Below are 23,854 nucleotides of genomic sequence, written 5' to 3'. Positions count from 1 at the left end.
ATTTCCAGCCGGCTGCTAAACCTGTTAGCGTGAAGATGTGAACAGGAAATCAGCCATATACTTTTCACTCACTTAAAAAGTGATCCCCTATAATAATTACCACCAACTCTTAATACAAACATCAGGAGAGTTGTTCACGTCTTTCCATTAGAGCTCTGATGGCAGCAGTTCAGCCGAGGTTTGTAGTTTTTTGCAATGTGCTGATTACTTCCATGTTTAAAAGAAAAACGGCTGAAACTGAGACGCAGTTATTGTTTAAAAACCTTCAAACCAGGGCTTTCAACACCTTAAAGGAGTTAAGATGATTAAAAAAGGCTTTTTGGCTTGAGATTATCTAAACAAAACAACATGAGATTGAAACATATCTTTGGCCAAACTGCTTATTGCTTTACTTCCAATGGGAAATGCTAAAAATTAATGCAATGCAAATGATAGTTTAGCTGTTTTTTTCTTGTAAAGAGGTCAGTGAGCAGAGATGTCTAGTAAATATAACAGCCACAGACAAAAAACCCCTGCTAGCTTAGCATAAAGGCTAAAAACCTCAAACAAACAAGCAACAAGTTACTTAAAGCTACGTCACGCTAACATAGGGGGTGGTTTGTGACAAAAACAGTCACGCTGCCCCTCGTCTTGAATGTGAAACCCTCCCATGGTTTTCCTGAAAAGTTGTCTCTGACTTTGCACCTTTCACAGGGCAGCTAGCTTCAGATTTGGCTGAATGAACATTACCGAGCACACTAGGTGAACATAGCACAGGACTTCTGGAGAATTTAGAACTTCCTGCTGTTTGTGCACCATCTGATGGATCTTTAACAGAATAGCTTAACATTTTGACAAACAAACTTTTTTTATTGAGCTACACCGAGCAGCAGTAAACTACTAGCTCTCCACACATTTTGCACCTTTATGTAGTTTCTATTGATCTACAACAGGTAGGCGTCTGTCTATGAAGCATTACCCTCATACTGCATTCAGAAACACTTTGGACACACTTTCTCATTCATTTCAATGAGAAAGTGTGTCCAAACTTTTGGCTGGGCTCCTATAAATGTTTCTAAAAGGCTTTGACTGTCCACTTTCTGCAGGATATAGCAGTTAGTTGCATGAATATTCCTGATGTGAGTGCAGTGGGTGAATACCGCACGGGATATCTGGAGAATTTAGAACTTCCACTGTGTTTAGGGACAAAAAACATACACAAATCAAAGTACCTCAGAGTCCAGCAGCAACTACTTGAAGTTCAACTTTTTAATGTTGAATTATAAAAGTGTGGATGAGAGAGTCTCCTCAATTCAAACTCTGCATGCAGTCATTCGCAGAGGAGTCCAAGCGGACTCTAGTGGACTTGGGCAGATGATGAAATTTACATCATATATGCTCTTGTGGAACCTTTAGCTAGGCTTCGAGTTTAGCTTTGTTTCTAGTCTTTAACAAGCCCAACTAGCTGCTGCTTGTAGTTCAATAAAAAAAAAAGTTTATTTCCAAAATGCTGAAACATTCTGTTAGATACAGCATCTCAAACAGTACAAAGCTGCATTTTATCTTCCAAAAACTGGAGCAGAACTCCTCGTATTTTCCCCTGACTTCAGTAACACAGTCCTCCACATTTCTATCCTCTTCACAGGTCTCACTCGAGCCAAATAAAGTGCAGCGTGTGAAATCTCTGTTACACGCCTCGCATAACCTCGTCTTGACAAATGGTATCTCTGGGAGCTCTGTGAAGCTTCCCCCAGCGGCCTGTTGGAGTCTTCCTGAACATTTCTATTCAGATCCTCCTCCAGCCTTCGTGGCGGGTGACCGGTCAGGCGTTGTGGTGGTTGGAGAGAAGAATCTGGTCCTCGTTTGTGTAACTGAATATGTATGACTGTCTCAGATACTCCCCTAATCCCTCTCCTCTTCCCCTGCTGCCTCCTTTGCTTTAGGCTCCCCAACTCCATCCTCTTACATTGCTCCTCACCTCCTCCCCGTCTCGTTTACCAGGATTGGGCTGATTAGTGCTGCTGGATGTATCTGTCTCCAGCGCAGCGCTCCGTGTACAAATAGACCCTCTGGCGTTGTAATTGCTAATAAGGAACCAGAGTGAGTGCAGAAAAGATGAGCTGCTGCCATGAGCGTTTGTATGGCAGCCAGTAAAACGCATGCAGAACGGGGGGAAACATCAGCTTCCCCGAGCCCAGGAGGAAGCCTCAGCGCTGGGGTAGATAATGAGACGGGAAGACCTCTGAGCTCAGGTCTGGATCTTTGAAATGAAAAAGTGCAGAAGTCATGTTGTTTTTCCTGGTAAAGCCAAAGGGCAAGAGTCTGGTAAACACGACTCTCTTCCAACAAGGCGTCCAGCTGCTGCAGTAACGACGGCCTCCCAATAAGACTACATTTAAACCTGGAACACCAACAGCAGTTTAGTCTGTTTTTCTCCGTCTGCAACCTTCTTTCACTCTTTAAAAGTTCATACACTGTAAAAAAAAATGTAGTTTTCTTTTTCAAATTTACTGTTTTTTCTGCAGATTCTCTTTATTATGCTCATTTCCAGATAACTAGAAAAAAACATAAAAAAAAAGGTCATAATTTACATGTTATTGGGGGGGGGGAGCATTAAAAATAAATAGAAAAATTCTAGATAACATCAAAAATCTGGATTGTACAAATTGTACTTTTATCTTTTATAATATTCAGCTGTAAGTTGCAATAATTTTACTGCATTTAAATTAGCTAAAGTGCTGATATTTTACAGATATCTTCTCTAATTTGAAAGAAAAATGTGACAAATATTTTTTACTCCTATTTTACACATTGATCCCCATTTTGTTAGATTATAGATAAGAAACAAAACCACAAGGAAGAGTAATAATTTACATATTTATAATAAAAAGCAATTTGTTCTGTAATTTTTCTGCCTTTAAGATTCAAATGTAAAATTACACAATTTTTACTGTATTTAAGTCTGCTGAAAATATTATTTCACAAATATTTGCCAGAAGAAACATTATGTAAATTAAGAGTTGAAAAATGGTAAATCTGTTTGGTTACATTTTAGATAATATACATTAAAGAATTAAAGAAAATATATTGTTTTCTTGCTGACTATAAAGAAAACAGGCCAAAAGTGGACATAAAGTTCACATTAAAAAATATAAATGTATTTTTAAAAATAGTAATTTGTTCTTTTACAATGTGCAAAGATCAAATTAATGCATTTTACTGTTTATTTCAACTAAAAATTTCATTATTTTTTACATATATTTGATGCATTTTTGCCAGTTTTTATTGTATTTTATTGCTACAGTACGTTTTTTTAAATTTCTGGCACCCTTGCCACCAGATTTTCACACATTTATGTTTTTAAACTGTGTAATGATGTTAATCAAGGTTCTATTAAACATCAGCATCCTTAACATTAACATACTGTTTGGAAGGTGTGATGTTTGCCATGTTTAGCGTCTTAATTTTGCACGTTAGTCTGCAAACATCTGTTAATTATTCCTAAACACGTCAATCTGAAGGCAGCCGCATGCGTCACCACAGCTGCTAGGATTGTCAGTTTCAGAAATCCCCGTTCACTCACATCTTTTCAGCATCAGGATTGTGGAGCTGCCTCCTTTTCGTTTCTTTCTCAAATCAACGATCCATGTCTCCATTCACACCCACTTCACGCCACAATTATTATCCGGCTGTGCAGAGGTGAGAACGGAGCCAAAGTTCGAACTTTTGTGAGTTCAACACTGAATGTGTTCCAGTTTGCTCCATCATTCCCATATGTGAGCGATTATTACATCTTGAGTTTGGTCATTCACAATAATTCTGCATTCAGGGGATACAGTGTACAATAAGAACAACAGAATTCTAAAATCTAGAGGTAATGTCATCCAGTTTGGAGGTATTTTCTCAGAAACAAATGACACTGAGTTGATGGCTCTAATAGAAATGTTAAAAGGATCACCAAAGTTACTACAGTTAATCCTGAGGGAACCATGGAGTTTGGTTTCAAATTTATCAGCAACTAGACAAGCCCTCAGTAGATGGCAGAACCACACCATCTACTGGCTGCCACTGTGCAGCCCCTACCGTCACACATGTAACTTTCAATTTTGATCATCCTAGTATATCCCTTCCTACTTGATCTGTTGACCTGTAACTCCACAACTGAGCAGGGGACCTTAGACTGATCTTCAGTGCCAAGTTTGATTATCCTGACTTCAGCACTTGCAGAGATATCTGACCGGACATACCCACCCACCCACATACATACATACTTAACCAGCCAGCCAGATACCGAAGCGATGGCAGTAACCCCGCTGACGTACGTCAGGCATGGTTAATAAATCCAATCGTTGAGATGCTTCAGTCTGGGAGTCAGGATTTCTTTGGCTTTTTGCTTTTTTAAATTGAAAACATTTCTGTGTTTGGACTGTTGGTTGAATAAAACAGACATTCAGGAGGTCTCCTTGTCCTAATGACATGGGTGAAAGTTTCATTCATTATTGAGGAGGAAACATTATGGTTGACTCAAGACGTTTTGAGCATCAAACGCTTCACCTCCAGCATTTTTATGACAGGCTAATGCATGTGTTCAATCACAAGATTACAAAGGATGTATCCCCTGCATCCCTCCCCAAAATCTACGTCTGTGGCAAACGGAGGTTGTCAGAAGTTTTGTTTCTGAATAAATGAAAAGAAAAGAGTCCTTAGTTGCAGTTTTACTCGGAATCTTCAACTTCAACTGTTTGGAAACATTCATAGATTTTAGGTGCTTCACTGTAAAACAAAAACTGCCAAAAAAACAAAAACAAAACAAGGTCAAACACTACAAAAATGAAAATAAGTGTAATCTGAAAAACACCTTTTTTTTTTTTTACATTTTTAAAGTAAATTTAATTGAAAAATATATAACTACTGTCAGTCATTTTCTTGTTTTTATTTTTTTAAAATCACAAATATTAAAATATTCTTATTAATTGTAACAATGGCATTTTTTGTTTGCTTGTTTTTACTGCCAGCATGTAAATTTGTGCTTTTCCCCCCTCTTGTTGTCCTAAATATTATCTGGAATGTAACAAGATTAAACTTGAATTAAGTTAAAAATGACTTATTTTTCTTTCAAACAGCAAATATCTGAATGTTCAAAAATTGCAGCAACTGTAAAAAAAAAAAGCTAAATAATGTAATAAATTACTTACAATTTTCAGCCATTTTCTTGTTTTTACTTAAGATAATATCTAATATTAGTAAAATATTAATATTTTTGAGCTTTTGAACTTTTTTTTAGCAAATCTAATTGCAAAAATAGCATTTTGCTTGTTTTTACAGTTCGCATGTAAATTTGTACTTTCTCACTCTCATCCTAAATATTTTATATAACTTTACAAGCAAAATCAAAATTTAGTTAAGTTCAACATGCTTTACCATTTTTATTTTTTCCTTCAAATAACCACAAATATCTGAACTTCAATGTTCAAAAATTGTAAAAAAAAAAAAAAAAGTAAAAATAATTTGCCATTTTTAGTCTAACATTTTTAAATTGATAATAACCACAACTATCTGTAAAATATTAATATTTATAGTCAAACACCAAGAAAAAAATATTTTTGAAAATACAGATTTTTTGAAGTGAGCACAGTTTAAGCCTGTTTATTTTATGATTTTTAATGTTAATTCATGTTTTTTTTTCGTGTTATTTTACTAGTTTATATCTATAATGTGACAAAACAGGTGAATCAGTGACAGTAAATGGTTAAAAAAATAAATGACTGTTGTAAGGATGTGCAGTTCACAGAAATCTCACACTTCCTCATTTTGAATCCGTCCAGAATTCCTCAGAATCTGGACGTCAGGCTGACAGTTCTCACATCGCACCTCCTCCCTCTGAACACTTTCATATCTGAGCTCACTGATGAGTGTTTGGGAGTGAATGCAAAAAAAAAAAAATCCCCACAATTCATTTCCTCTGTGACACTCCCACACACACTTTCTGGTTCACACACACTCGGGGGAGCACCTGGTCGCATTCGTCAGGTTTCTCTCCACACATGTTGCCCGAGGCTCTGGGGGGGGGGGGGGATTTGGACCGTTATAAATAACCTGCAGCCTCCTCACGTGCACTTGACAGATGCTCTAAAACACCAGCACATATAAGTTATTAATAAATCAGAGGAATGTGTGTTTTTACGGGTAAAAGATGAGCTTTTCATGCAGTTTTCTGCTTCACTGCTTCCATTCTGATCTCCAATTTTCTCCAGCTGCAAGATAAAGTTGTGCTCTTGTGTTCAGGATCCCTCCCTTCCTCAGCACCCACTCCTCTTCTTCCTCCTCCTCCTCTTCCTCCCACGGGTTGGAACTGGCGAAGAGAGTAAGCGAGGACACATCTGAGCTTCATGCTGTTCCTGTTTGCCTCTTCCAGATTGGCCCGCTGCTCACCCTGGTGCTGGTAGGAGTACTCTGTTCCCCCTCACCATTTCATCTCCAAACCTTCCCACATTCGCTCAGACGTGGCTGTAATAGAGGTCTCACTTTTAATGATTTTTTTTTATTTTTGTGCTCATCGAGGACGTAAAAACGCACCAGGGAGTGAAAAATATGATGACAAGTGGAGATAAAAAAAGAGAACAGACGCTATAAACTGAAGAAACCCGCAGCGAGACGAAGCATACGAGGGTGAAATGAACATTAATAAGAAGTTTTACGCATCTATAAATTAGATTTTATGCTGATAATCACATAAAAAGTTAACTATATGTTCACTGCAGTTGTTTACAGCAAACAGAACTCGTGCTTGAAACTAAAATTAGCTTGGAAGCTTTAATTTGTGCAGCAAAAATGAGCACAATCAGCATCATTATTATACTTCACTATGAAATTCCAGCTCTCCTAAAAGCCAGTAAATCTTAATATTGCATTACTACTCAATTCTACAGGATTTGGACCACGTAGAGAGTCAGGTTTGGACCACATGAAGCATATTTACAAGCTCTTACGCAGTTCACATGATGGATGCATTGTTTTTTTAGACAAGATTTGATTTGCACGAAGAAGCCGGGCCAGAAAACAACAAAGAGTTCAGGAGAGTCCAGAGAAAGATTAAACCAGCTGCCAGCACCTTCAAAAGATAAATGCTGAGGAATGCTGAACCTCAAACCACAGTTTTTAGTCTCTTCTGACCCGTTAGATCACCAGTCCCTTATGCAGCACAGCTAAACTGCCCCGAAGGAGGTTTTGTTCAAAGTTCTTTATAGAGATTGAACTTCTCAGTTGAGTTAAAATGTTAAATCTGCAAACCTGTCGAGTCGTGCAGTTACAGTAGGCAACATAGACCACAGAGGGAACCTAAATGCATTCAGCTGGTGATGCAGAAAATGCATAAATAAGCTTTTATGTCCCGATTTGCTGCCAAGTTCGTTTTATGTTGCGGGTAATGCAGCTAATAGAAAACAGATTAGAAAACGGAACGACCCACTGGTACCTAGCACAGAAAATATTTTGTCAGTAACATTAATTTCACTGCAATTTGGCCGAAAACGAAAGTAATTTCCACGTACCCTTCATTATTGCAGTGTCAGCCCTATAAATGTACTTACAGAGCATCATATTTGACTGAATGGATCTTAGAGTTTAAGAATGCATTCAGTAATAAAATAAACATCAACTTACCCGATCAGCAGTTTTCTACCAGATTCTTTTCTTACCTTATTTGCAGTAGCAGCTTTTATAATTGTGATTAGCAACCCGCTTCTTTTTTTACTGAAGTAGGTGGCAGCCATTGGTCCATTCTGTGCAGAAGAAGAGTTAAAAGTCCTGTTTATTGGAATCCACAGAGTCTGGTGAGGAAAACCTGGTGAGCAAAGGAATTTACCAGCACCATGTGATGCCTGTGATGTCTAATTAGGGGTTTTAGGCTTTGTTGTGTCAGGAAACACAAAAAAGGCTGGATGTGTCAAATCAAAATGGCTCATGGGTGCTGTTCAAAGAAATGAACACGACCAAAAGTGAACTTGTGAGAAACATACTTACTTAAGGCCACAACACTGTTCAGCTGCTGCTGCTTTTGTTGGTCACAGCAAGCATAAAACAAAACTAAAAGGAGAGGCAGATTGATTAGCCGCTCACTGACCAAACATCCTGCACATGTGGAGTTGAGCGGGTTTTAGTAAACTTGCTCCTGATTATAGGAAGTAGATTGGATGGACAGACTTTGTGCTGCTCCAATCAGAATCCTTGGAACATTGGGTGGAGGCAGGAAGGCAGACCACGCCTTAGGAGCTGCAGCCAATCACGTGCAGGGGACCAAACATCCCATTCAACACATCAAACATGACAAATTATGGTTTGAACAGGAGCACCTGGGCTGATTGTTTAGACATGAGTACGAATAAAGTGACAAAAGATGCACAAATTATCATTTTAACCAGGCGTAAACTAACCATGACGTCACCCGTTGGTTTCAACGCAGAGAAAATGAAGCCCGGATTTTGCTACTTCCTGGTCGCCGTTTTGGATTTTTTGGAGCCAGTGACGTAAAAAGCGTCAAACAGGCTGGACCGGAGAGCAACTAGGGGCAGGATTGGCTGAAGACTCTCTTATCCCGCCCACATTTTACTGCAGAGGCTTCTGTTGCTGTCTATCAAGTATAGCCACGCCCCCTGGCTCCGCCAACTTTAACGATTTATTTAAAATTCAGTATTGATTTATTTTAAGATCGGCCACCTGATCTCCCATTTTGACCATGAAAACTAACGGGAAAAAAAATCCTGAGTTGTAGAAAATCAGTCTATCAAATTTTATTTTTTCCAAAAATGAATTGGGGTCTATGGAGAAAAAGCTTTTTGGAGCCAACCCTAGCGGACGGCGTGATATTGCAAGTTTTTGACACTTCCGGGTTGGCTTCAATTCTGGAGCCAGATGCTACGTCCACTATATATACAGTCTATGATTTTAACACAAATTATTACATCATTACCGTACTGATCCAAACTCTGAAGTCCTCTGAGACGTTGCTGTGTTCGTGATTTAACACCATTAAGCTCAGCATCACATCCGTCCCAAACTAAGGCCTGAATGGCCCCAAACTGTCTCCAGCTGAATAACAGCAAAACAGAAGTGACTGACTGTGATTCCACCAACAAAACAACAACCATCAGATGGCTCCTCAGGCTGCTGCATCAGTAAAGTCAGGAATGTCGGTGTCATGTTTGAGTCGGCTCTAAAAGTGGACAAACTTTGATGTGAAAGGGTGTGATCACTGCAATCATTTCCTAAAAGCTGTTGGTATCATCTCTGCAATGGCTACCTGGTAAATATAGAATTAATTTAAAAGTTTTTTTTCAATTTGTTTATGAAGCCATGCAAGCTCCTACGCTACCTCTGCTGCTGCAAGATGTCAAGACGTACACGACTTGAGGAGCTTTTAGTTGCCTTTAGTAGTATTCACACTTTAACATTTTATATTTATTTTAGAAATTGGGCTTCAAAGTATTTGCCCTGCTAGTCTTTCTTTTTAAAAAAGTATTTTCTATTTTTTGATTTTGCAAGTTTCTTCTATTTTGTCCTTTATTTCTATTTGTATTGTCTGTTTATTGATTTTACTAGTTTTATCCTGTTTTCTGTTTTTTTTAGTATTTTATATTTGCTTGTCTTGCAAGTTTCACGCCATTTTTTTTACTATTTTATACCCATTGATTTTTAAAGAAGTTTAATTGTGTTTTCTTTTTTTTAATTTTCAGTATTTTATATTCATTGATTTTACAAATTTTGCCCTATTTTGTCGGTTTTTTTAGTATTTTATATTTATTGATTTTACAAATTTCAACCTGTTTTTTCGTCTTATTTCCCAGTAGTTTCTATTTATTTTATGTAGCGATTTTTAAGAGTAACCTTAAGTAATAAGTGTCATGATGAAGTCTGATCTGAACTGCTTGTATTCTTCTCAACACGTGTGCACTTTTATTTCCTTAATTTTAACAAGTTCCTGCCCTATCTTATGGTGCACTTTATCTCTTCCACGCTTTTTCCTCGTCTCTTTTGTGCCTTTTTAGCTCTTTTAGTCAACCAATTTCAATTATTCTTTAAAAACGCCGCACTTTACTCAACTTGTCTGTAGAGATTTTGAATTGAATCTTTACGTTATATTTGAATTTTGTTGCATTTTCCTTTAAAGCACTTTAAATAACCTCTGTGTATAATAAGGTGCTTTATAAATATTACTTGCTAGTCAGACCAGGTGATTTTAAAATGTGCACTAAAAAAATAAACTTCAGTTCATTTTATTTAACCCATTAGACTGTAGTCTCCACCAAATGAACCGCATGTGAATGAAAGAATCATCGGCATTAGAAACCTTTTTGTTCTACTTTTTGTGCAACAATGCTGCCCTCTTGTGCATCCCAGTGAAACAGCAACAACTGGAGACAAATGTTTTTAAAAAATCCACCAAAAAGCCTTCAGAATATTTTAAAACTTTAATATACAGTGCTTCATAAATCATTACTAAAAACACAGGTGGTAAAAATCAAATCAAAACAAATAAGTTACACTGTAGTAAAAAGCACTTGAGATTCCGTTCCGTTTTTCATCATTAGTGTGAACCCCATATGAAAATAGCATAGAAAGTATGCAAACATAGAATTCCATTCATATATATATTTCTAATCTTTAGCTAAATAAACCTTTTTTTGTCCCCTTTAAAATTCCCTTAACTGACTGGAGGATATGAGGAGAAGCTGTGTGTGTTTGTGGCCTCGATTTCATCCGTAATTCTGCTTTTTTTTTTTTTTTAGTGACATCGTTCCCCGACGAGAACCTCAAGAAAAAAAGAAAGGAAATATAAATTAACCAACATGTGAACAGTCTGCAAAACGTTTGTTTTTTTTGACAGGCGTACAGTTAAACATTTGACCTCAAAGCACTCACTCACACACACACACACACACACACACATTCGTACACAAACAGTCTGTGCATAGACCCAGGTTTTAACTGGTGAAGTAACTGGTAACTGGAGCCGTTCCTCCCAGCTCTCCACTGTGGTTTGTCCTTTAATGGAAAAATAACCCTTTAACCCACGTGTTGCTACGGCAACAGAAGCTGGCTCCGGGGCTGAAGGGCTCAACACAGAGATATGCGGCGATAGACGGATCAAAACACGCCGTTTCCATTGTCCGATTCAGCTCCTCGTATCAAGGTAAACAGATAAAAGGCGGCCGTAGACGCACCGCACAGCTGGAGGGATAAAAAAAATATCGAGTCGATATCGCTCTTTAACAGCCACATTTCATGAGAAATCGATATAAATAACTTAAACCGCTTCGTCGTAACAACTCTATGCTGCAGACTGATGAACCTGCAGTTAAATCTGACTTTTTTTGCACATTTTTTGCCATTAATCCTGCGTCCTTGAGTAGCAGCTGAGCCACGCTGCCAAGGTTTCAGTGGAGCGTTTTAGTGCCACAACAATCTAAACGCAGGCTGAGACTCTTTTCCATTGCTTCTCACATATCGGGTTTCAATTTAGAGCTCCCAAAACAACAGCAAACGGGGGCTTCAGGGCCAGAATGTGATAAGATATGGCATTTTTGTCACAACGTGAAGCATAGGAAGTAAACTTTGACACAAAGAAAGGTCAAAGAAAGCATTCAGGATCCTGCAAAGTATGTTTTGCAGTTTGATATGAAACACTTTTCCCTCTGCTATTTCCTGTTTTTGCCAGCAAATTATTTACTTTCATCAGCAGAAAAGTGTAAACCGTACAAGAGTTTGATTTCCGGCACGTGAAAGGAGGAAAATGCAAGTCGCTTGTCAGCATTTGAATAAACCGCAAAGTCTGCATTAGTAAAGAATGCTGCGTAAAAGAAAACAAACAAGAATCCGCTTTAAAAGTGAGCGTAATCTGAATTGAGTCTGGTTTTGCAGTCTGTGGAAGGTGCCGGGGTTCAAACGCTGAGGTAGAAAGTCATGAGAGAAGCTGACATCTGGGAAAATCTCATTGGAAATCTGTTAAAACCTGCAAAAATCTGGATCAAATTTGGCCTCTTTTAATGCCTGTTTGTCGACAAAGTAAACAATTTACTGACAGAGGTCATGTTATGGGTAGAGTCTGCAGATGTGAAAACCAGCCCTTAACACTAGCTTTTATCGGAGAATTTTCGAGAGAAAGTAGCGCAGATAAAAGGTAAACTGTGGCTCAAATTTCAGCGTAGGGTTACGTTGTGTTTGTTGTCTTTTCCCGCTTCGTTCTGTGCATCTATAGAGCCCTGCGGTTTGAACAGTCTGAGTCAGTAGCTCCTATCAGTTACAGGGTGTGACAGTGAGGCATCCAGATAGAGGAGGGGGCCCTGAACACTCAGGGAAAAAGGGGGTCAAACTTGTTCTATTGCACATACATTTCTGCCTTTGTCTTCATTTCTGGCTTCCAAAAAAAAGAAAAAAAAATCTCACAGTTATAAACAGGCAGCAAGTAGCATTATTTTTGTTTCTTTAAATAAAAAAAAAAAGACAAAAAACAGATAAAAGCGCTCAATTAAACTGCAGCCAAAACCAGAATATAATAATAATATTAATAATAATAATAATAATCATCATCAACGGGAATATTCACAAAAACAACAATAACCATATATAGCTACACAGGCAGAAAAAAAGTAACATTTACCTGTAGATATGTTCATAAAAAAACAACAACAGTGTAAAATTGATTGTCATTTTCGAGATAAAAAGCGTCGTAACATCCAAGGCATCGACAGTGAGGAACAAACTGTGAGGGGAGATAGAGGCGGGGGATTCACAGAACTGAAAAGGAACAGAGAGAGAACCCATTTGGTGCACATCATGCGTCTGAGGAAAAGCTTCTGGCGGCTTCGAGAGGCGACAGTTTGCGGATCCGTTTGTCGAAAAGCCCTCCGTCGCGCTCGACCCCAGCTGTCGAGATTTCAAAACTTCATCCGACGCTGGACGGCTGGGATGTGGGTTTAGCAAGCTGTGGCTCAGAGGAAACGAAAACAAGAAAGAAAGAGGGTCCGAGAAAGTTCCACGCCTGTCGAAACGAAGCAGGACGAGACTCGGAAAAAGTGCCGAGGAAGGCCGCAGCTGGGAGCGAAGAGCAGGACAGCGCCGGAGAGGAGCGGCATGGCTTTAGTTTGACCGAGCCCTGTGACCAAGAGAGGTAACTCTGGAGAAAGCTTTTCGAGCAGAGTAAAGGGGAGTTCTGGAAAGCACGTTGTCGACACGCACACACGCATCTCACTCAGTCCACGCATTCACAGTTAAACACGGGAGTCGATCTGTCCCTGAATGTGCCGAGCTAAAAACGGAAGTCTTCCAACAGAAAGTTCGCTGGAGGGTTTCTTCTTCTTCTTCTTCCGCGGCCTTCCTTCCTCTCACTGCCAGTCGTCGTCGTCGTCGTCGTCCTCCCCGTCCGAAGAGTCGTCGTTGGTGCTGTCGCCGCCGACCTGTCGCGTCCCGTTCTGCTGGCGCGCTGCCAGGATGGCGGCGGCCTCGGCTGCTGCCTTCGCCGCCGCTCGCTCCTCGGCCTCCTTCTGGCGCAGCGCCGCCGCCTTCTTCTCCTGCTCGGCGTGGCTCTTCATGTGGGCGCTGCGGCTCTTCACCTTGTAGAAAATCCTGCAGGAGGGAAGGGAGAGGAGGTCAAAGAGGTGGTCTGCTGGTCAATCTTAGCAGGGCTCCAGACAGCGAGCAAAACTTGAAGTGATGAATTCAGAATCACACAGAGCAACGTCCACTGAGCAATTCCTCCAAAACATGGACAGAAAGCACGAAAATAAACAAGCAGAAGATGCTTTCGTTTATGTAAAATACACTAAAATACTAAATGAGACCGAACAGATGCAGAGAATTCACGCACATTGCTGTACTCTACATGTAAAGACGTGAACATATCAGTTACTGTCTTTGTCTCTCTGTACACACTGTGGTCAAAGTTCAGTGTGATGCATTCAAATAAGGCTGGACAATGATTCTTAGACTATAGACTCACAACCAGCAATGATTTGGCACTGATATTTTCCAGTTAGTCATAAAAATAAAGAAAAATGCATAGTAAAGTTTCAAAAAAAAAAAAAATCACACAGTAATTGCGATTATCTCCTAAACTAGAGTGCAAAACCTAAAGATACTCAACTTGGAATTATGTAAATTAGAGAAACACAGAAAATATTTGCATTATGGAGCAAGTTTTTTGGTAGAGTAAATATTAGCTCACAGCCTTTGATCTGCAACTCATGCTTGCTTCTAAATCTTTCAAAAACTGGATTCCTGGCCCCTGTAGTGGAGGTCAGCTTATGGTGAGGACACTAACCCTCCTGTTGTCCTCATTTATGGGCACCCGAAAATATTGTTTACTTGTCTGAAAAAAATCCAAAAAATTCTGCAAAAAAAAAATCCTCAAAGTTCTGAAAATGTTCAAAACCTTCAGGAAGAAAATTCCAATAATTCCTTAAAAGTTTCCGTTAAAAGTTGTATAAAAAAAATCCCCAAATTTGGCAAGAAATATTGCAAATATTTTCAAAAAAATGAATAAAAATCTTCCCAAAAAATCCTAAAAATATCTAAAGTGATTACATGTATATCAGTGAAACTTCTAATATTTTCTTTAAGAACATTCACATAAAAATCAACCAAAATCCAGCAAATTTTGCTGGATTTTGGTTGATTTTTATGTGAATGTTCTTAAGAAGCATTTTTAAGATTTCTTCTTTTCCACCAAAAAATGTTCAAAACTTTTCCAGAAATGTTGAAAATGTGGACACCAGAAGTTTCACTGTGAAAATAGATTTTTTTTTTTTGACATTTTCAAAGTTTAAAACTTGTCAATCTGACCCACAGGACGACGCGAGGGTTAAAGACTGTCGTCAAGTCACCGGGTAGAGTTGCACTGACAAGAGGAGCGATGTGCCACAACGACTGTGTTTCGGTTGCTAGGACACAGTTGGCAATAACACGGCCAGCGCTGCCAGAGGACGAGCTGTTATTTAATCAGAGCATGACAGGACGTTTGAATCTTTCAAACAGACACCGTGAGACACTTGCCTCTATTTACCGATGCATATTCCAAGTGGGCAACATTTCCTGCACATTTTTTTGTATTTTACATATATATATATATATATGTAGCTCGTCTCGTCTGAGGCCTCTTATGTAACCTGAGCGAGCGCTGCAGAGGTAAACAGAGCCGACAGGTCCAACACAACGGTGCAGAAACGCTTCCTGATCGCTCACCTGCCACACTTCTTGCAGGGAAACTCTCCCTCCTGCCCGGCCGTGCCTTTGTTGCCCGTGGAGGGGCTCGTCCTGCGTGCGTTGCTGTCGTAGTTTCGCGATTTGGAGCTGGGGGGAGGCGGGTGAGGAGGGTGGATGACCCTGGACAGTGGCAGCTCCCTCCCCACGTCCTCCTTCATGATGAGGACGGTCCCCGGCTGCAAGAAAACACACGAGGCGTCATTAACGAGCTGGAAAAAATGCCCCTCTCAAAACAAGAAAAAAAAAACTTATTTCAAAGAACTTTTACCTTGAAATAAGTGAAAAAATCTGCCAATAGAACAAGTGAAAAACGGCTTGGTAAGACTTCTTAAAATTCTGGAGATCTTAAAATTAGCTGGGAAAATCTATTTTAAGCTTTATTTTACCAGGATTGTCAATCTTAGGTGTCTTAACCCTCCTGCAACAAAAATATTGCTGCCTTGTCTGAAAAAAGCAAACAAAAAAATTCAGCAAAAAAATCCCCCAAATTTATACAAATTTGAAAAATCTTCAGGAAGAAAATTCCTTGGAAGTTTTCATTAAAAGTTTCATTTAAAAAAATTGGCAAGAAATAAAAATTTAAAAAAATAAAAAAATGAAAATTGTAAAATATTTTTAAAAAATGAGTAAAGATCTCCAAAACATTTTCTAAAAACATCTAAAATGATAACTTCTTTAGCGGAAAAACTTCAAATACTTTCTTTAAGAATATCTGGAAAAAAATTAACTAAAATCCGTCGAATTTTGCTGGATTATGGTTGATTTTTTTTCCAAATATTCTTCAAGAAACTGTTTTTTAACATTTCTTTTTTTTTCCCCCATCAAAAAATGTTCAAAAATTTCCCCCAAATTTTGAAAATGTGGAAGTTTTCACTGTGAACATTTTTTTTTTTCCCACACATTTTCACATTTTAAAATGGATCAATTTGACCTGCAGGACGACACGAGGGTTAGAACGAGATCATTTCAAGATTGTTTGACTTAACAAGATATTTAAGATGCACTGTCTTAAAAAAGTCCCTCCATCTTATTGAAATGTCTCTTGTTCAGTGAATTGATCTTAAATCAAGTGGGATGAGACATTTTGACTACAAGTAAGACAAATAAACTTGGTAAGATTTTGAGTTTTTGCAGTGCATGAAAAGCTGGGCAGACTTTTAAGACAGTCGCCGGGCAGATAATGAGCCTGAAGCAGCTTTTATGTAGGACAAAGTGTTACAGTGGTGTGCAGGAACGTACCAGCTGACTGCAACATGCAACAACACGAGACTAAAAAGGACAAAGCGGTTTTTTGGCGAGTCACGGTTCCTCGTCACACATTTTAGAGTTACACAATACAAGAGAGGTGGATTCAAGACGAGTTATCTCCTCTGAATCCCAGCGGGGGGCAGCAAATCCAACACACATGCACCAAGTCGGCCAGAGTTCGAAAGGACAGACAGAGCGTGATGAGGCCGAGTGAGGTTTCTAAACCAGGAACATGTGGACGCTTGTTGCAAAACAGTATCCGGTTATCTTGTTAGGAGTTTCAGGGAAAGGTCCTAGTGTGAGCTTTGTGCCTCCTAATGCTGCTGTACAGTCATATCTGAGAGTATATACAGTATGCTGCAGAGGGAAAAGTGTCTGGAAATATAATAAAGATAATGACACTAGAGCCAACATATTCTGGCATTTAGAATATAATCACCACAGTATTAACTTCATTAAAAGGGATTTCAGGGGACCCCACATGCAAACTATTTTAACTACTGATTGTTATTCTGCAGCACTGACCTACTTCTATCATGATTTTGATTTATTTGTATGAGACCAATGTTAAAATTACATATAAAAAAAGAAGGGGTTATCTGATACATACTGGTGACTGGATGAGTGCAATGTGAGCACGTTTGAGGTGTGGCTGGACGCAACCAGAACTGGAAAATATGGCATTGATAGCTATTTTTCATCCTCTAAAGCCAAAAAACCTGCCTGTGGGTTTGAAAGACCTGTTATTTGTTTTGTAAAATAGTCAAAATGACACCAAAGCCGCGCAAATATAAGCTTCAAATTAGCGACTTCCATCCAAATGACTTTAACCTACTTGTCTAATTTAAGAATTGGCCACAAACAAACCATCTGCATGAACCACAGTGTGTAAAACCGGAAAATTATTAGCTCTTTAGCCGTTGGTGCTGCAACCAACAGCCATGTCACAAAAATTTAGGGACTTTTCAGCCGAACTGAAAGTGTTTACACCAAGCAGATAGAAGGCAAATATGTCATCTGTCTACTTCTAGTCATGCAGAACTTCATATTACAGTAAAAAACGAACCCATAGTGAATAAAAAATGCACCAGGAGCACATAAACGCTCTGTAACTGCTCTGTGGGGTTCAGAGGGTAAAAGTTGCACCAACAGTTTTCTCGTGTGAACGACTGCTTGTGGTTCCTGTGTTGTTTATTCGTGCCGTCGCTGGTTTACACTCACGTTCTCGGTGGACTGCAGCGTGTGTGTCACCCTGGTGGGGCAGACATCCTGTTTCCTGTCAGCTGACCCTTCCCACTTCCTGCTGTCCTCCTCCCGCTGAGGCTCCAGTCTGTGAGCGCCCTGCTGGTCCAACAAGTACACTTTGTATTAAGACACACGCCTCTGCAGCAAAAAACTGGGTGCTAAAAAAACTGCATCCTTCTTGAGAATTGGTTTTATGCATTTACACTTCTTTAAATGACAGTGAATGCTACAGGAAAGGTTAATAAGGCTACTGCAACTTTTTATGTATTCATGTAGCTTTATCCAGTTACCATGAAAACGCCTTAACCCTCCTGTTGTCCTCATTTACAGGCATCAAAAAATATTGTTTCCTTATCTGAAAAAAATCCAAAAAATTCAGCAAAAAAAATCCCAAAATTTCTGAAAATTTGCAAAACCCTTCAGGAAGAAAATTCCAGTAATTTCTTAAAAGTTTAATTTTTTAAAATCCCCCAAATTTGGCAAGAAAATTCTTGCAAATATTTAAAAAAAAATGAGTAAAAATCTTCCAAAAAAATCCTAAAAATATCTAAAGTGATTACATATATAGCAGTCAAACTTTAATGTTTTCTTTAAGAACATTCACAGAAAAATCAACCAAAATCCAGTGAATTTTGATGGATTTTGGGTGATTTTTTTGGGAATGTTCTTAAAGAAACATTTTTAGTATTTCTTTTTTCCACCAAAAAATGTTCAAAGATTTCCCAAAAATGTTGAAAATGTGGACATCAGAAGTTTCACTGTGAAAATATGTTTTTTTCCCACATTTTCAAACTTTAAAACGGGTCAATTTTGAGGTTAAACTGCACCTGCAATGTTTCAATGGATGAATGTATTAATTACAAATCAGAGTACGGACACTGTGTCACAGCTGAGGCCTGTTTTATGGTTTACGTCAACACTCAGCTGGTCAATAAAGACATTCTGGGAGCTTTCTGTACTCACACTGCACTGTTTTACATAATATTATCACCCTGCAGCTCATTTCTACCACATGAACTTGTAAACCACACCTCATTAGTCTCTGTAACTCCAAATAACACTGCTGGAGAACGTTTCTGCAGAAGTCTGTGAGCTGTGTTTGGCTTTCAGTACAATTATTTTGGAACACAGCTAAGGCTCGCCTGATATCGCATGTTGTTGTGGTGATTTCACATCGCTTCTTGATATTTTTTTGTCTTTTCTTGGGTGATTTTGTCCTAATTTGCAGCAATTTCACATCTTTTTTGGGACATTTCTTTGTCCATTTGTTGTGATTTTACATCATTTTGTTGTGATTTTACATATTTTTGCAGTTCATTCACATTTTTCATTATTTTTTTGTCTATTTTTGGGGATTCTGCATTGCTTTGTGACGATTTTGTATGTTCTCGTGGTGATTTCACATCTTTTTGGGTCTTTTGTTGTCTTTTTTTGGGTGATTTTGCACTCATTTGTGGGGATTTCACGTCTTTTTTTGGACATTTTTTGTCTTGTTTGTTGTGATTTTACATAATTTTGCGATGATTTTGCATAGTTTTGCAGCTATTTCACATTTTTCATTATTTTTGTCTTTTTTCACATCTTTTTTTGATCATTTTTCTGTTTTCTGGTGGCGCTTTTTCATCTTGGTGTGAGGAGTTCACATCATGTAGTTCATTGCTTTCTATCATGATGGCAGTGAGCCATCACAATTTTGGCTTCCTACATTTAAATGAACACGTTCGACTGCAGTACTGGCACTCAAAATGCGTTGAGTCGGTTAATACAAAACAATCTGTTTTAACATTCATTAACCACGCCCGACGGGTACGTCGGCGGGGTTATTGCATTCGGTGCGGTATCTGTCTGGGTAAGTATGTATGTATGTATGTGGCTATGTCCGGTCCGATATCTCTGCAACCGCTGAAGTCAGGATAATCAAACTTGACACTGAAGATCAGTCTAAGGTCCCCTGCTCAGTTGTGGAGTTACAGGTCAGCAGATCAAGTAGGGAGGGAGATACGTACGATGATCAAAATTGATACATATTGCATCAGTTGTATAGGACAGGGTTTTCACCAGCAGAGGGCGTGGTTCTGCCCTCTACTGAGGGTTCATCTGGTTTTACTTGAATTTCACTTCAGAACATCTAATTTTACTCCAAATAACACTGCTGGAGAATTTTTCTGCAGAAGTCTGTGACCTGTGTTTGGCTTTTAGTACAATTATTTTGGAACACAGCTAAGGCTCGCCTTCACATCTGCGAACTTAAGTTGCTAGACGGACTGAATGTAATCACATTTCTTTCTGCAGTAGAGCTACTAGACGTGTGTCTGACCTTGTGGTTCATCTCCTCCTCACTGGTCCTGCTCTCCAAAGGCTCCGTCTCGCCGTAGATTAGCGCCCCGTTTCGTCCCATCTTCACATGTTTCTTGTACGTGTAGTAAAACTCCACACACTGCGCCACTGTCTTAGTGGTTACCTGTGAACCACACACACACACACACACACAGTCAGGGAATTTTCTTTGTACATGTTACTGTATGTACTGGTGTAGCAGAGCTGCTAAGTAAGCACAAATACAGTCCTCTGCTGCTGCTGCAAAGCAAACAGAGACAAAGCAACCTCGGATGACACAGATTTAATAGGCTTTCACTTTGCATTATTTATGTGTATTTATTAGTTTTCTTGTATTTTGGCAACTCGGATTAATAATTTTCCACTTAAATGTAGCTGAGAAGCTTCACTGTAGCCGGGAGGTGCTAAAAAATTCATTTCATTACTCATTAATCTGCCATTTGTTTTTCTTTTCTCAGTCAATAACTACATCTATACAAGGAAATGGACAAATTGATGGTTTTAATGTGAAACAATGCATGTCTTAAGATGCAAGACAAATTTCTAAATGAATGATCTTGTGATGAAGTGAAATCAGATCAAATCTTAATGTTTCAGCTGCTATATAAATGACTTCATTGATTATAGTTGTTAACTTTCTATAAGCTGCTAGAATTAAGAGTCTGATTATCTAAAAACGCTGTGAGCAGTTTTCATTAGAAGAGAGACGAGGCCTCTAAATAACAAAAAGCACCTTCATAAATCAAATCTATAAGCCTTTAATTTGGCGGTTTGGCAAATAAACACGGTGAGACTAATATAATTTGCATCTCTCATCATCTTTGAAGTGGTTCAGACAAGCAATAATTGATGATGACACTGCAAATAATCAAACCCTGTTCTGGTGACTGTACTCCTGTTTTCTCCACCCACTCAAAGGGAGGAAAAGATAATCATGTGAAACTGTTCACTGAGGAAGATCTGCTGAATCCACAAATCTCACCGCCGCTAGAGTTGGCTTTAGTTTGAAGGCGCATACGGACCTGTTTCTGCACCATGAAGAAGTCTTTCTTGAATGTGGTGATGCCTTTGTTGAAGTGGCGTCTCTCAGCTGCTGTCCAGCTGTCTGATCCTGAAGGAGGAGGAGGAAGAGGAGGAAGAGGAGGAGGACAGGTAGAAAATAAGAGAAAAACAGCGATTCAGTGTTTTAGTGAAGAGTTCAAAACCACTTCACAAATACAAAACTATCCCCTTCCACATTATATTCAGGGTGTGCAGAGACCTTGACAAGTTCGATTCTACCCCCATCTTTAAAACCACACACTCACACACACACACATTTAAATCACTGGATAAACAATGGCTCTCCTGTCTTCTGCCTGGGATTAACCACATGCTGTAAGCCCCCTCCCTGCACCCCGTTGACCCTGACAATCCTCCACAGTCACCGACTACCCCGCCGCCAGCACCAAAACACTCTCACTGCTGCAGCTGCCACTGCTTTGAGGCAAGGCAGAGGGCTTTAGAAAGTCCATCACTGTTTAATGGCAACAAGACAGAAAGGAGGAGGGGGTTTGAGCAGCGACTGGGGTCCGGAAGATGAAATGATAAATACTAGGAGGAATATTCGAAGATGAAGTGACATTTTTAACACATTCGGAGCGTTTAAATTGAAATTCTTTTAACCCACTGAACCACAAAATATGCCAGCAGGTTTGAAAAGGATGTTATCTTCAAAAAATACACAATTTATCATCGTCAGAAAGAGCAGAATTGGAGGGATTTCACCTTTCCAACAGCGCTTGAACTACTCGCTCACTGTACAGCCAGAAAATTTACCAAAAGTGACCTTGAAATTCAGATTTTAATCAAAATCAACTAATTCTACATGCCTTTTTTTAATATCCAAAAATAAAGCATTTGCAGGAACATGATTCTGCAAAGAAATTTTAAAAAAAAACTTAACTAAAAATAAGCTTAAAATTGAGATTTTAATCAAAATCAAAAAATTCTACATGCATTTTTTTTTAAATCAACAAAAATAAAGCATTTTTAGAAGGAAATAAGAAAAACTGTGAAGCCACGACTGACTCAACAAAAACTCAAGTACCTCAGCTGAACTGCAGGCTGTGTATAAACAGAGCCGACAGGAAGTAAGTGTGGAAACAAATTAAAAAACTAAATTTTCCACCATTTCTTTACTTCCAGTACAGTTTACACATGTAGGCACCTGGAAACATGTAGTAAATGTTGATTCCTGTTATTTTTTTTTCAAATTTTTCACAGCATTATTATCAAAGAAAATCAACTTTCATTTTTTTCGTTTTTAGGATTTATGTCACCATGATTGTGAAATACTGCACAAAAGACATTTTTCAGAGTTCTGTTTACTTCCAGTCATGTTTGGGCCTTTTCCTTAGAGGTGCAAGACTTTGTATTGCAATGAAAAAATGAGAGTACAGTGAGCAAAATTATGACAGGATCTGCTTTAGGTAGACCCTCCAGAAAAACGTGATTATGCGATCGCATGAATTCCCGCGTTAATCACAAAAATGCCGCTGATTATGCGGGGGTCAATTATTTCCCAAAAGGCCGCATAATCCCTGCAAAACAGCGCATAATTCCCGCAAGAATCTCACATTTCCACGATAAAAAAGAGAAATATGCGAGTCCCGCTTGATTTCACAATTTCCGCATAAAATGAGAAAACTATAACCAATATAAATGGAGTTGTGAGTGAGTTTTTATGTGACGCCCGGCCTGACGTCATCAGTTTGCGCATTCACACACACACACACACACACTAGAAGCACGAGCTGATGCGGAGCGCGGTGCCAGTGTTGCCAACTTAGCGACTTTCTCGCTAAATCTAGCGACTTTCCAAAGCGTCCTAGCGACTTTTTTTGTCAAAAGCGACGAGGCACAAATCTAATGACTTTTTCTGCCGTTTTGGAGACTGACAGGAAAACTCAGATCATTCTGCAGTTACTGTCCTCAACAAGCAGCAGGTGCTGCTGTGAGCTTCTCATGTGAGGACACATCCCTCCGCGGCCAGACGGCAGGTGAATCGCGCATATTTTTGCATATTTCACAACTATTCGCATACTTTGCAACTTTCCGCAATTTCCCCGCATAAAATGGCATAAAAACCCCGCATATTTATTCGCATAATCAAGGATTTTAGCCCGCATAATCAAGAATTTTAGCCCGCATAAGCAATGATTTTTGTCCGCGTTTTTCTGGAGGGTCTCTTTAGGTAGCAAAAATGAACGCCAGAAACTATGACAGTTACATAGAATTAGATTTAGTTTTCACAAAATTGCCATTGTTACTTCCTGAAACTGAAGCAGAAACATTTTTAAATGTCATTTTTGTGTGACTTACCTGAGTAGTGGTAGCAGGACAGATGATGCGACTTGGGGAAAATTGGATTCCTCAGCATCAGCATGGACAGAGCAGCCTGCAAAACAAACAGCACTTAAATACTGCTTGAAAGTTGCCAAACACAGCACAGCAGCTCCACCGCAGCGACAGTTACGAGCCTTTATACGGCCAGTTCTCCTGCCAAACGGGCCGACTCGGGCTCTATTAGGCGCTCTGATTGTGCTTTATAAACCAGTAAAACACACCGAGGCAAACAATGAACCGGTTGCTTACGGGGAATCAGGGACTGAAATAAACACCGCTCTCATTTTCCCTGCTGTTCCCAGGTACCGGGGTGTATTATTACCATCATTATACTCTGTCACAGTTAAAACAGGAACTAACTTTGTGCTCTTTGAGAAGCATCCGTTTTGCTGGGAATGTTGGA

General features: G+C 39.1%; 1 protein-coding gene across 6 annotated transcripts in view; it reads right to left on the bottom strand.

Moving 5' to 3' along the window:
- Positions 1 to 10,431: 10,431 nt before the first annotated feature.
- mideasb (mitotic deacetylase associated SANT domain protein b) overlaps positions 10,432 to 23,854 on the bottom strand; it is a 35,005-nt gene continuing 21,582 nt past the window's right edge. For 5 of the 6 annotated variants that reach the window (XM_051946157.1, XM_051946151.1, XM_051946148.1 and 2 more), the window contains exons 8-13: positions 23,428 to 23,503; positions 21,087 to 21,175; positions 20,045 to 20,188; positions 17,704 to 17,826; positions 15,214 to 15,410; positions 10,432 to 13,599 (exon numbers count right to left, since the gene is read on the bottom strand). In XM_051946157.1, coding sequence (XP_051802117.1) covers positions 13,359 to 13,599; positions 15,214 to 15,410; positions 17,704 to 17,826; positions 20,045 to 20,188; positions 21,087 to 21,175; positions 23,428 to 23,503 — 870 coding nt within the window. In that variant the 3' untranslated portion in view covers positions 10,432 to 13,358. The remainder of the gene's footprint in view (positions 13,600 to 15,213; positions 15,411 to 17,703; positions 17,827 to 20,044; positions 20,189 to 21,086; positions 21,176 to 23,427; positions 23,504 to 23,854) is intronic. The other variant, XM_022199197.2, reaches the window with a different exon arrangement.

This window comes from Acanthochromis polyacanthus, chromosome 1 (assembly GCF_021347895.1).
Source record: "Acanthochromis polyacanthus isolate Apoly-LR-REF ecotype Palm Island chromosome 1, KAUST_Apoly_ChrSc, whole genome shotgun sequence".
NCBI lineage: Eukaryota > Metazoa > Chordata > Actinopteri > Pomacentridae > Acanthochromis > Acanthochromis polyacanthus.
This window is presented reverse-complemented; position numbering and strand designations above follow the sequence as displayed.